Source organism: Fringilla coelebs, assembly GCF_963513975.1.
Source record: "Fringilla coelebs genome assembly, chromosome: 1".
Classification (NCBI taxonomy): Eukaryota; Metazoa; Chordata; class Aves; order Passeriformes; family Fringillidae; genus Fringilla; species Fringilla coelebs.
The window spans coordinates 52,227,360-52,241,279 of record NC_140028.1 but is presented as its reverse complement, the minus strand read 5'-3'; the positions used below and the strand labels follow the sequence as shown (position 1 = coordinate 52,241,279).

General features: G+C 48.0%; 2 protein-coding genes across 9 annotated transcripts in view; both read right to left on the bottom strand.

Moving 5' to 3' along the window:
* The window catches only part of LOC311163506 (microtubule cross-linking factor 1-like), a 102,195-nt gene extending 94,889 nt beyond the window's left edge, over positions 1-7,306 (bottom strand). For all 8 annotated transcript variants that reach the window (XM_084222405.1, XM_084222408.1, XM_084222406.1 and 5 more), the window contains exon 1: positions 7,027-7,306. The gene's annotated coding sequence lies outside the window, so the exon portion shown is untranslated. The remainder of the gene's footprint in view (positions 1-7,026) is intronic.
* On the bottom strand, positions 7,023-8,080 carry LOC311152882 (microtubule cross-linking factor 1-like; the record flags this gene model as incomplete). The annotated part of the gene is given in 2 exon segments (XM_084204309.1): positions 7,023-7,265; positions 7,267-8,080. Coding segments are annotated over 2 exon segments (894 nt in total). The 5' UTR covers positions 7,918-8,080.
* Positions 8,081-13,920: the final 5,840 nt, after the last annotated feature.

The window sequence follows — 13,920 nt, the reverse complement described above, 5'->3', positions numbered from 1 at the left end:
AAGCTCATTCTCTCAGGAAGTATTGAGCTTCATACTGTAGACTTTAATATTGTAAAACTGAAGAAAGAGATCAGAATAGGCACTTAAAAGTAATTAAAACAAACAGGCAAGAAGGCAGCCATCCTTCTTTGTTCATCTACAAATGGAGAGCTGCTCCTTTCCTTAAACAGGGAGGACCTGCTCCAGCACTCCAAAGTGGCAATTGAAACTGGGAGGTGAAGTGCTGGCATCAGAAGCTTCACTTTGCTCTGCATTCCTGAAGGGGATGAAAGCCTCCTCTCGATCCCTTTTAATTTAATGGTAATTATGCTATTACTTTCAGTAAGAAAAGCATGAGGCAGAGAGTCCTGCAAGAAGGAATATTGTTTAGGAAAAGCTAAACTGCTTTTCTTTCCCCATGTCACTCTGGTCATCAGAAAAAATGAATGGAAGTCTGTTTTCTAACTGGCAGCTCTTTCCAAACTTGCAGTAGAAATCCAAGTTGCACCAGATCCTGAGCCTTTCAGCTTACGGTTTCCCTCGGCCCAAATGAGTTCCTAAAGGCCAGCTCTTTGGGGTCTAATAGGAACCCCCCATCTGAGGGTCACAGGGTGGCTGATGGACACAGGGCCACATGCAAACAATGCAAACAGCCTCTCTGTTTGCAGGAGCCCCTGAGACCGCAGTGCAAAAGCAACAGAACCAGGATTCCCTGTTTGCCTGTCAGTGTGCCAAGCCAGTGTGAACTGGCTGGGAAGGGGAAAGCCTTGTGTGCAAGTCCCATCACTGTGTAGCCCAAATACATACTGATAGGTCATTTTCTGCCTGTACTGTGCAAATTAAACACTTGCCTGTCAGAAGAGAAGCCATTATCTCATTAATACCTTTACTGATGTCATGCTTGTTTATTATTGATTTAATTACAATAAAGTATAATTAAGAACAAATTATAGGAATATGCCTTGTTTATGGTTCTTAAAAAAAAAGAGAGAGAGAGTGAGAAAGAGAGAGAAAAGGTCAGGCCATGCAGCTATTACACTGAGTAACCCATACTCATCTGAGTCATTCCCACTGAAATGACCAGGAATACTTGCATAACTTATGGGCTCTGTCCACCCAGCCAGTCTGGTTATGATCTGTAACCAAGTTTGAAAATGAATTTTCCAATAATCTCCACCAACTGCACACTCATTCTATCCACACAGCAGGCAAGAAACAGATTCTTTCTGGAATGAAACAGAGACCTATACTCTGTAGGTGCATCAAGATGCACTCCAAGCCTCAAATGCACTCCATTACTTGAGTCCTCTGGACAGCTTTAAAACATAGGCATGATGGGGACATTTTGTTCCAGGGGCCAGACTAAATGCAGTCCAAAGCAAGACCACTAAACTGCATATAAATACAGAGGAAGGGTCATCTTCATCCCTTGCATTTAGGTCAGCCTGCTGATCTACCTTCACTGAGATGAATTACTGCCTAAAATAAAAAAGCTCTTATCTCAGAGCCACTGAATAGTAGAATGCAATCATGAGTCAAAGAAAATTGGAAATTATTATTAGGGAGAAATTACATGCAAAAAACCAGCATAAAAGACACATGAATACTGAATTAATTACTCTGTGAATACAGTTATACACACTGGCAAAGTCTTTAGGTTCCAGTGAGTTAAAACACATCAGTATGCAGAAGTGATATATTACATTAAAAATACCTGCAAACTAGGAAGACAAAAACACACAAAATCAATAAATTGGATAGTATTTAAGAAAATGCAAATGAATCAGGAAATTTAATTGTCTATGTAAAAAATACATAAGAAATTACCCAAAAGTCATATTTATAGATTTTGTCAGTACCATTTTCTAAGTAGAGTGTTATTTAATATAAATTAAATCCAGTGAGGGGAGAGTGGGGAAGGGAGGAAGGGTGGCAATACAGGGGGTAGCTGCTATTGCACTGGCAAATCCAGAGCTTCCAGAAAATCCTTGATAAATCTAAGATTCATGAACTGTGATTTTACATAATCTCTGTTTTCATGTTTTAAATATCTCAAAGTGTCTATATGTAGGAGATGCTGCTTCTGCTGCTGCTAAGGAATATACACATCCCCCACAGCACTTCACAGCAGAACTGCAGCAGGGATAAATATGTTCTGAAAGGCTTTGATTGGGAAGAAAGAAACAACCATAATTTTTGCCTCTTGCAAAATATGTTAATGAACCCAAAGTCCCTGGGCCCCTGATGTTATTATTTAGCTCTCAAATCAGACTACTTTACGAGTCATGCACCAATCCAACGGGGTCTGAAGCTCGTGCACAAACCAAGATGTGAACTGAAAAGTCATAGGACCGTGAACACCTGTTGACTTCAGGGCTGGTTTAACTTTGCAGGATGCGAGAGCAGCATCTGGCAGCTTTTCTGCTTCATTCAGGCATTAGCTAGAGTATTGTTTCCACACATATGCCTCACTGGGGCTGCTGAAGCTGCTGGAGCACTCATCAATGGCAACATCGATAGCATTTATTGACGGCCACCGAGGCAGACTATTGCTCGGTGCATCGCAGAGCTCACCCCCTCCAGGCAGGGTGGGGGCTGCCAGGACTCAGCTGGAGCTAGCGAGGCACACGGCCTCGCTATTCTTCCCCCAAAGTGACATCCTCCAGGGCAGCTGACCGTCCCTCCGGCTGAGCCCAGCCGCCTGGGGTTCGTGCCCCGGGCAGGGCTGTCACCTTCCATTCGCTCCGGGCCGCCACTCTCCAGGTGGGAAGAGCAGCACGTCAAGCGGAGATGCGCGATGGGCTTTATCCTGCTCACCCTGGTGACCCTCACTAAACGGGAAAAAACTGGTGCCGTCACTGCGCATCATTTTTGCTCTGCAAAACCCTTTGACATCCACAAATCAATCCCCGCAGGTTAATAAGAGAAGTGGCGGAATTACTCCCCCTGAGTTCAGCGCAAGGCTGCAACTCAAAGAGCTACAGTTTCAAGTGAGTAAAGAAATACAATGTAACCTCATATGATGAACATTGTGATTTTAAACAAAAATGAACATAGTTTAGATGCATCAGAGTGGAATACAGGGCCTGCAGTGGTCCCTTAGTCAATCTCTATCCAGAATATGCCACAGTTACAAATGAATACAGAAAGAAAAAAAGACAAAGCAAGACAAAAAAGACAGTCATCTAATAAATCCAAGATAGTATATTGCCTGTGCTAATCCACACTGCAGCAGCATTTCCAGCCTATTGAACTTGTAGCAACACAGGCACAAAGAGAAGGGCAGGTACAGAAAAGCACGGCAAGCACCAGGTTTATTTTAAGGGCTGTAGGAAGTGTCACGCCTCGTGTAGGAGGCAGCTTTCACATTATGGCCACGAAGGGTGCAAAGAGAAAAGGGGCGTGTGTTGCGACTAAAACACCGCTGCTGTTTCTGCACATTTATTTAATTAACACAGTCTAAACTAAAGTTGGGCTGAGACAAATAAAAAACATCTCTAATTGCTAAAATTTGGGCCCCTTTCCTTAAGATTCCTCATCCTTCAGAGGGCTCTACACCACAAAGGGTTTCTTTCCAAGTTTCCCAAGGACTTGCATGGTGAATGACACTTCTCCATGTGCTGGACACTTTAAAGGAAACTTAAAAATCAACCACTTGTGTGGGCAGTGTTTTGCTACTACTAACAGGACTGATGAGCAATAACTAAAACTTTATCTACTACCAGCAGTTACCAAGGATTTCCTTGCTCCTGCAGAGTCAGGCACCATGACAAATGTTCTCTTTTTAGACATCAACAACTAAGTGATATATTTTAAAATGCTGCTGAAGTATTACAGTCTTCCCCCACAGGTAGCTGAAATAAGGTCATGCAAGGAATACATGAAACTGAAATCAGTGGTGAAATTTCACAGAGGTAGTAGAAGAGAGGCTTATCAATGTAAACACATCTCCTCATGCACTTCACCTACAGGCTTAGCTTTGCAGCTAGTTAGCTATGGCTAGAGCCAAATTTTTATCCAGGGTAAAGTCCTGGAAATACATAAGGTGGAAACTTGATACCAAGTTAAAATCTGGCTCATGGTATAAGAAGTCTGAGATGTTTGCAGAAGCAGCAGCTTGCTCTGCATTCTGGGAGACTTTCTAGTACTTAGTGTGCAGAAACAAAAACAAATGATTGGGTTTGTTTTGTTTTTTTCTTTCTGATAACCCTTTAATCTCTAGTAATCTTTAGCACTACGTGTGTATCTTCTATAACCTGTGTTACAGACACCTGAAAGATACATGAAAGACCTTCCAACGTGAAAGTTAAAATTCCACGAAAAAGACTTTATTTATGTGCACTTAGGGCTGTACTCCAGCTGCAGGGAGGGATAAGGAGGAGTGAAAACCACAAAATTTGGCTTATGGCCATGCTCAGGAAATTAACAGTTTCTTCTGGGATTTATCTAATCATTTGTCTATTTACAGTTGACAGCATCCCTGTTATCCCTTAGCCCCCTCTGGAGAAACACAGCTCACTCCAATGCCAACCAAGAGAACTGCATGGTAAAAAACACATGGAACAAACCCACAAGTAAACAGACAGTGATGTGGTTTTAATTTGTAGACTTTTTTAGAGATTTTCCTAGGAAAGGCAAATGAGGTTTGGGAATTCTCCTGATAATTTTTGCACCACTGGGCTGTTTCCAGCCATTTTGAGAGAGGACCAGAACCAAGACCTCACACCCCAAGGCGGCCCAGCAAAGCAGACAATGTACTCATTTCCCTCAGAAGAGGCAATGGTGCTAGCTCATGACTTTCCAGGCCCCAGGACATGCCCACCAGAGAAACCAGTCTGTATTATCCTACCAGACTCAGAAATACTTTTAACATGATAAAGTAACAATCTGAATCAAAAAAAGTGGAAGAAGAAGAAACAAGTGCTGTAGATGATGAAGACATCAAGGTAAAAGATCTGAAGACCTTGTTGCAAGGGGTGAAAATTTTGGAATGAAGCAGAATAAAGTTCTTCACCTAAGACTTGCCATTGTCAACTAGGTCGCATGATCACAGGGGGGACACACAAACAAGGGTCTGTCCTTGACAATTCAAGAACACTTCCCTCCCCCCCCCAGTTTCCCACAGTTAAAAATCACTTTCAGTATAAAGAAAGAGAGCTTGACACACACTTTGTAATGGGTTTAAGTATATAATACTCATATACTTGTTCAAATCCTGTAATGCAAAGGGATGCTCTTGGACTTCATCACTTCTAATGCCAGTGCCAGTTAGCTACTCCTTAAGCAATTCCCATTATCAATTCTGATTTCACTACATCTCCTCTTACTTCTAGGCTGTCAAATAAAACAGAAGCTTGTGATAAAGGTTCTCTGTGCTGCTCATCTTTTTATAGACTATTACATTTCCCAACCACACTCGAGTTTCCCATCTCAATGAGTGCTATAAAAGCTTCACTACAAGCCAATAACTTTTATTCGTGTGGTTTTGTATTATCCTTTTCTAGATGACCAGCAGTGCCCACAGTATTTCAGGTACACTCACCGACCTGTGTAACAGCTACAGTTCTATAAAATATTGCCAGACTTTCTTAGTTAGTCTCTGTTCAGTTCCCACTGTAATCTAACAATTTTTGCAGATTTTCATTTCTCCTTCTCTCATGATGCTCCTGAGTTAACATAACACACTTAAACAGAAAAGTGCATACTTATTCCCTGCAAGTAATTAAGATTCTGAATATTAAGATTTATTTACCATCCTCTGCCTTCATTTTTCACATGTTCCTCAGGGGTTAACTTTATGATTAAGTTCTGTCTGATCTTTGCTGGACTTGACTTCAGCTACAAAAACTTAATGTCATCTGAAAATTTTGCTGTATCATTGCTCGTTCCTTTTTCCAGTTCACTAAGCAGCACCAAACCTGGCAAAGAACCTTGTAGCACCCTGCTGTTACCCTTTTGCTATGCTGAATATTGTTTCGTGTACCTCAGCCAAAACCCCTTAACAAGCCTAGCCTGTATCTTTATCACTCTTGTTTCCCAAGGTTAGACACAAAACTGCAGTTCTTATTTGAGTAAGAATCCTAGATTTCCATGGATTTCCATGGTTATTTTGCTTGACAACAAGGAGTTCCAAATATCACGGAACAAAGATTGTTTTCACCAGAGGCAGAGTCAAACAGTGGCTGTGGTTACGGGATTATCTCAGTTTATCTTATTTATAGATCTTTATGGATGTAGCTTCTTTGCTCTGCCAAAAGATCAGATTGTAAGTACAAGTCCAACTAAAGGTTCCCACAGGTCAACCCAGCTCAGAGCTCGCCTGAATTTAGCTTTCCTGTTTCTCTAAGGATTCCTACTGATGTACTTTTCTACCTGTACAAGGATGCAATGACACTTTTTTCTTGCTGCTCTTGTTGTTCTATTAGTACTTCACAGCAAGTGGCTTCACTTTCCAGTGATAAAGTAACACAATAATCAGAGCACATAATGCTGTCAGCATTTCCACTTCAAATGAGGGAACCTGTTCCTTTGGCTTTTCCTAAAGGATGATACTGAGGAAAACAGTTCCTGGAAAGCAAAGTTCTGCTAACCAGTAGAGTGTTTGCGGTCCTTTAGAAAGAGTCGGTGTTTGCTGAGCTACCACCCCGTCAACCAAACGCAACATTGCCACGGTACATGTTGCATCGGACTGACGTTCATCCAGCGCCCACAAATCGGGGTTTGCAGGGAGCCGCGATCACACGCTTAAGTCCCTTAACTGTCCTTAAGCCGCGCCGCGGTCCCGCTTCGTGGGGGCGGGGGAGGAGGGGGCCGACGCGCCCGGCTGGCTCTCCCTGCCCCTATTTCCCTCCTGCGGGTAAATTTGACATTTGGCCCAGCGGGGGGGGTGGGCGGGGGTCCCATGGGAAGTGACTCCAGGCAGCGTGAATATTCTTCCCCACTTCCAAGCGCGGTCCCCACATTCCCGGGCAGGAGGGGGCCACGTTTCTACCGCTGCTCCTCCTGCCCTGCCCTTCCCTTCCCTTGCCCGCCGAGGGCGATGCTCACCTTGAGGTACTCGTTCTCCGAGCGCAGCTCCTCCACCTCCCGCTGCAGCTCCTCCGGGGCTGCCGGCGGCGGCTCCCCGCGGCTCGGGGCTCTCCCCCCGCCCGTGGCCGCAGGTAGCGCATCCCCGCGGGAGCCGAGGGCCGCCGGAGCTCCGCGCCCGGGGCCAGGGCCGGGGCCGGAGCCGTGGCCGGCGCGGGGCTGCTCGGCGGCGGGATGAGCGGCGGGATGAGCGGCGGGCGGCTCTCGCTCCCGGTCGCTGGAGCCGGTGCCGGACTCGGCGTCACTGCTGGCGGCCGGGGCCAGGCGCTGCTCGTCGGAGAGCGGCTCGGAGGGGCAGTCGGAGAGGTCGGAGCTGCTGTCCGTGTGGCCGACGCGGGCCAGCGCCGCCGCCGCATGGCCGCTGCCCGCCGCGGCTCCCCGCTTCGCCTTCCTGCCCTTGCCGGGCGGCGGGGCCGCCTCCCCGCCGGGCTGCCGCCCCGCGCCCCGGCCGCCGGGACCCGGCTCCGGACCGCGGGCTGCCCGCTTGGCGCAGGGGGCGGCCTTGGCGCCCGCCCTGCCGACGGCGGTGACGGCGGCGGCGGCCGCCTTGCCCCCCGGGGCGGCGGGGCGGCGGGAGAGGCGGCCCGGCGCCGCCAGGAGCCCCGCGGAGGGCTGGTGGACGCCCGGGTGCGGCGACGAGGGCGCCCGGGCGGGGAGGCCGGGGGACTTGGGGGGCGCGGGCGGAGGCTTGGCGGCGGCGCGGGCGTGCAGGTCCTTGAGGAAGGGTCTGGCAGGCGACGGGGCGCGGTGCAGCCGCTTCTTCTCGGCGTGCGGGTGGTGGTGGCCGGGCGAAGGCGGCGGCGGCCGCAGCGAGTCGCCGGGCCCCGGTCCGGGGCCGTTCAGCGCCTCCATGGCGCGGGCCGGGGGCGGCGGGGCGGCAGCCGCGGCCGCGGGGGCGCCCGGCGGCGGCAGGAGCGGCGGTCCCCGAGGGGCGCGGCGACAGGACGGGCAGCCTCCTCCAGCCTCCCTGCTCGCTCTCTCATCACTTCTGTTTCTCCCAGCCACAGCCCTCACACTTTTCTTTCTCGATTCCCCTCTTCCTGCCCCCCCACCCCCACCTTCTCCTCCTCCTCCACCTCCTCCTCCTCGCCGCTCTCTCCCGAACACTGATTTGTTTCAATAAATCGAGCCCAAATCCCCCGGTGGCAGCCGTCTCCTCCTCCTCCTCCTCCTTCTCCTCCTTCTTCTACCCTCTCCGCCTAGCTCAGCTTGATGCTGCTCAAGTTGTGATGCAGCCCAAAAACCCGACCTTTTCCCCCTCAATCCGAGGCAAAGGCGTGCTTTCCCGGCTGCCTTCACCTCCGCTTGCAAGCCCCCCGCTCAGCCCACCGGCGCCGCTAACCCCATCACTGCCCCGGCTCCAGCCGCCGCCTCCGCCCGGCTCCTGAAATAGCCCCGCGGCTGCCGCGGCCGCTCCGACTCGGCGCTGCCCGCCCGTGCGCAGGATCCGCCCCCTCTGACAGCCAGCCAGGCAGCTCTCCTCCCGCCCGGCAAACTACTTTCCTCGCACGCTTTATTATAGGGACGCCTCTGCCAGCCTCTTCCTATCAGAAAGCCTCATTTAGGGAGAAATTTTGATTTCCCAGTCATGAGCTACATAGCGTTGCCCGTTTCGGTTGTTTTGGTTTTTTTTCCCCCGAGCTTAGACTTCATGGAAACGGTCTCTCCAGGGACTGGCAGCAGCAAAACAACAGCCACCGCATTATCTCCCTGCTCAAGGCAGATACAGGTTCACCTAGAGGCAGAGCCGAGTATCCGAGGATATCAGCAACTTCCTGGCAGTGGCTGAACTACAAAAGGCACGGACCCGTCCTTTTGGAGTACGGGGATACGAAATTGCAGCCCTTACATTTGCAAAGCACCCGGAGAGTCAATGAAAGGGAGGAGAGGCTCGGGCGTGGGAAATAGGCGCAGCCTTAATGGGGAGAGCAGAGCAGCACCAGCCGGGATGTTTCTGATTCCTCCGCTGGGACACAGCGGACCTTGGAGTAGCCGCGGTGGCTGCCTTATCTGTCGGACGAAAGCAAATGCGTGCTTAGCTTCTGAAGTCCTTGGGAGGCGCGGATCATCCACGTCTGGATGACAGGGACTGCAGCGCGCTCGGGAGAGGACAGTCCCGGACGTTTTGGGGGGCATGGGAGGGTGGGCAGCACCCTGCGGCGCTCCAGGTCCCCCGCTCCGCTCCTCTGGGCTCAAGGCATTATCCCTAAAGGCAAAAGCCCCAAGGTCTCCTGGAGCCTGAGGGCCGCGGGCACCTCGGGGCGAGTGGCCAAGGCGAGACCGCACAGCTGCTTCTGGGCAGTGCCAGGCCGGGGCCGGGGTCAGGCCGCGTTGCCCGGGGAAGAGAGAGGATCGCTCGGACATTCCCGGTCCTTTCTCCCGATAAACGAGGGGAACACTGATTTATCCTGCGGAATAGCGCTGCCGCATGAGTATGCAACAGGTAGTTCTTACTTTGTAAAGGCTGCAGAGGTGAAAAAAAAAAATCATTCAAATCAGAGCTGCATTAACAGGTCTTCAGGAACTGGGAGCAGCTCCACGACAGCGCCCTGGGCAGGCGGCGTGGGCAGCGCCAGCCGGGAGAGCGGTGATGGGCGGGATGTCGGCGGGGCAGGGGGCGAGGGCGGCTCCAGCCCCGGGAAAAGCCGGGACTTGGACCGGCAGCGGAGGGAGGGAGGAGTCCAGGTCCTCTCGACAGGGCGGTGTGGTCCTTCCGCGAGTGGGCAGGCGATGAAAGTTCTGCTTCGGGGCACCCAGCGGTGATGCCAAGCTGTGTTGGGTGGTTTTTTTTTTTTTAATATCTTGAAAATTCCACTTCTGTTAGTGCTCTTTATTTTCCACGCGTTGGCCTCGCTGCCAGACGGCTGTGTTCCAGCATCCAAATGTGCCTTCTAGGTCACACGGCAAAGTACCTATTGTGGCAAAGATGGCACTGGCTGCCTCCGGTATGTCCATCTACTACAGCCACCGGCAGGACTTCGTGGGGCCAAGTCCCTTAAAAAACATAGAAAACACTTTGGGGAGAGTCAAACACAACAAACCCACTCGCAGGTGTAAGTCCCCTGTTTCTCCCTCGGTGTAAAACATTAGTAATTTACTTGTTTGGGTGAGACAATCAGTGTATGGAAGCAACATGAAGTGGCTCAGTTGATCTAGAAAAATGGGTTATAAAACACAAACTACTGTTACATTTTAATGACACTGCATTTCTATCAGGCCATCAGATATTATCAGTGTTCCCTACAGAGCTGTTGTTGGGTTTTTAAAAATTATTATTTTATTTTTTTTTGTCAGTACACTGCTGAGCAGTTCACAGAATTCTCCTTTATGGGAACGTGAAAGAGAGTGAAAGAGATGGCAAGTGCTGTATTTCATAATGAGAAATAGTAATTATTATGGAAACATTAAATATTATGGATGTTGCCCTACATGGGAGATATCAGAATGGTTGTTTAGCACTACTATGTCACCCCTCTCACTTGGTTTTGGCTATAAATTCCAAGAATAGATGGGAATTCCAGCTTCACCTACTAGATTTGCAAAGTGTTTATGCCTGCGATGAAAGAGGAACTGCTCTGTGATAATTTATGAGCAGCCTGTTTTGACTTTGCCCCATGAACAGAATGGTTCAATTCAAAAGGAAAATGAAAGGAAAAGTATGGCTCAAGATAAGCCACTTTTCTACAAACAATAGCTGAGGGACACTGCCAGGCTTCTTTGCACTGGAGGGGAAAAGAATTAGGGATGTGAAAAAAGGAGCACATTCACAAAAGGCTGGGAATTGTCTGGGAGAATTAATCTGAGACACTTAAGTGCCTGACAGAGCCCACTTTCCTGTGGTTACCCTGTAAATTTTACATTGCAAATACATGAATAAATATATATATTTTTTCTATCTTACTTATCTTTTTCTCCCCCACTAAACACCTGGTTTCAACTGCTAATTGTTTTACATTTAATATTGTCTTTTGTATCGCTGTGCATCCCTGACCACAAGCTCCTGCAGGCAAAGAGGACTAAAACCCATCCTGGCTTCTGAGGAGGTGCCCTTGACAAACAGGGACTGAGAATAATGAAAAGCCCAGGATAAGGCAGGGTGACCCCAGATCGGAAAGGAGACTGGAGAGTAGATCCCTCTGTATACCTCTGTAAACTCTGTGTATCTTTGTGTTCTGTGCACCTTCTTCTCATTGAAACACACAGTGATGTTCTCTGTCCTGGGCAGCACCAGTTCAACCTTAATAAAGTAATAATAAAGTAATAATAAAGTAATTTATTTGCATTAATGCTCAAACAAAGTCGGGCAGTGGCACTGGAAACGCGCTGCAGCAGAACACGTTAGAGGGAGATGAATGATCAGTCACATCAAGATCCATTTATGCTGTGCTGGCAGTATAAGGCATTTAATAACAAAGAAATGCAGCCCCTGTAGCCCTCCCTGGACATGTGCCTGGCTGGGTGCAGATGGCAGATGTGTGTGGTATGAGGCCAGCTGTAGGATTTTGGCTGTGTTCCTCTGTCCTCTGCTGTCGTGCAATGCCTATTCGAGACCCCTACGAGACTGGTGTAAGCAGGCATGGCATGGATGAGGATAAGACCCTAATATGAAAGCTAAGTACATTCCACAGAAATCTCCACTGGGCTGGGCAAATGCCTGGTAAGAATTACTGGTATTATCTTACTTATTTATTTATATCGAAACATTTTTTTCCTTTGCTGAAAACTCATTATTGGGTCTTATAGGAAAACACAGTCACAGACAACCATGAGCCCCTAATTCTCTCTCTTTCTTTCTTTTTGTTTGCTTGTAATGTCCAATTGTTTTCTCTTATCGTAAATTAGTCATGCACTCCCTCCTGGTGGAATGGTTGCTTATATGCTTGTGTAGCTCTTAACATAATAGGACATCTGGGTGTTGGTTGAATAATACAAATAATCAGACACAACACTTTTACAACATAGTTATTTTGGCAATGCTGATATCCTTTGTCTGATTTATGCTGACATTTGATAACAGAGCTCTATTTGCACAAATAATTATGAAAAGTAGATGCTAAGCCTGACTACTTAGATTAGCTATCACACATCTTACAAAGCATAAGACAGTTTTTGGCAGTGCAGGACTGCCTAAATTCTTTTCTTGGGCTGAGGCACGAGAGAGTTTACAATTACTTAGAGAAGATGTGAAGAGGCTCAATCTAAATGTAAATTTGCCCCTCAGCCAGCCCAGCTTACAGTAGCCTAAGTCTAAGCTGTTATTTTCCCCTATTTCAAATCCTTATTGGAGATCTTCAATGTCATCACAAGAGCAGCCAACTTCTAATGGCCAGGCTCAGAGTTATGAGGGAGCACTGGTGTTTACAGGGCTAAATCAAAATAGTAAATGAAGACACAAAAGCATCCATACAGGCCATATGTATGGATAACCCAGCATAAATCTGGTTGAGTCTATTATTATTCCCCCTTTATATGTTGCAGATCATGAGCTGTAATTTCTTTGTGGCCACATTGTGCTCTGTGATTATACCATCCCAGAGGAATCCTAATCAGGGCCAGCAGGTGTTACAGTGACATGTTAACAACATCAATGAGGCATAGCTTCAACAGAAAAATGTGTGACATTTTCAAGTTCACAAATTCACAAAACCTTTTTTTTTTTGCAAGCTCTCCCTCAACTGCTCTCTCTCCCTGAGGGATTGATTCAAAGCCCCAAAGACCTTTTTTAAAGATTTATTCCTGCTCCCAGGAGTTATATCTAGATTGTCACTTCTTGCTCTTTATTTGTACAAAACCTGATTATTAGAGATCTCAGTTCTTCACTGGAGCTTCTGTCCTACAGTAATGATATTACTAATTGCCATACCTCAATCAGGGAATGGAAATAATTGCATGGCCAGGTCCTGTAAGGGACTTTAGCAGTAGAAGAAGAGCATGAGGAGATGTTAGGCGCATTCATCCAAAACTGTGATCCCCCAAAACCCATTCAGCCAATCTCATTCAGCCAATCTCACAGTCTCCTAACTGCATTGCTTAACTTCATTTTGGCCATAAAACTCCAGGAATGATCAGGGCTTTTTCCTTGTCCCTGCCTGCTCATTCAGAGCCAGCAATGGAGCCCCTGGGCATTGTGCTGTTATCACCAATGTTTTCTAAGGGGATTTTTGGGGTCCACACAAAACACAGAGGCAATCAGCTTGGATGAGAGAACAGCAGCACCTCACCTCTTGCAGAGGTGGCCATATGTCAGGGCAGCAAGGGAGAAGTCTGACTTTGAAGCTTCCTCAGACTGCAGGGATTAAAGACCAAACCCTTAAACATCAAGGGGCTGATGGGGCTCGCTGGCTGCTGTCAGTAATTCCTGCTGGTGCTGAGCCTTTGTGTGTGCATGAGAGAAACATCCTGGGATCAAGCTGGGAAGCAAACATGGCTCTTGCACCCTTTCTGGAGAGGAGCTTGTGCCTCCCTCTCAAAGAAACAGGTGGTTCCCATGCGAAGTGAAGCCATCCTTACTCTTCCCAAACAAGGATCTACCTCCTCGCACAGTTCCTCCAGCTCTGGGTTAGTCACTGCTGCCCAGGCTGAAATCTACAACTCCCAAGTGTGCACTGTTCCTCTTTCAATATCCAAGGAAATGTCAAAGAGCCAGAATGTAAAGTCCTTTATGTTCAGCACCACAAAGGCAGAGTTTTTCCAGTCTGGTGCCTGCTTGAGAGTCACAAAGTTCATGCTGAGGACTGACTTGGTCTGTTACCCACAGTCCTGTCTCTGCAGAGTACAGCCAGTGTCATTTCCAGTGGGAAAGTCACTTCCAAAATGATACATCATGCTATTGTACCAAGGAGCATACACCCTGCT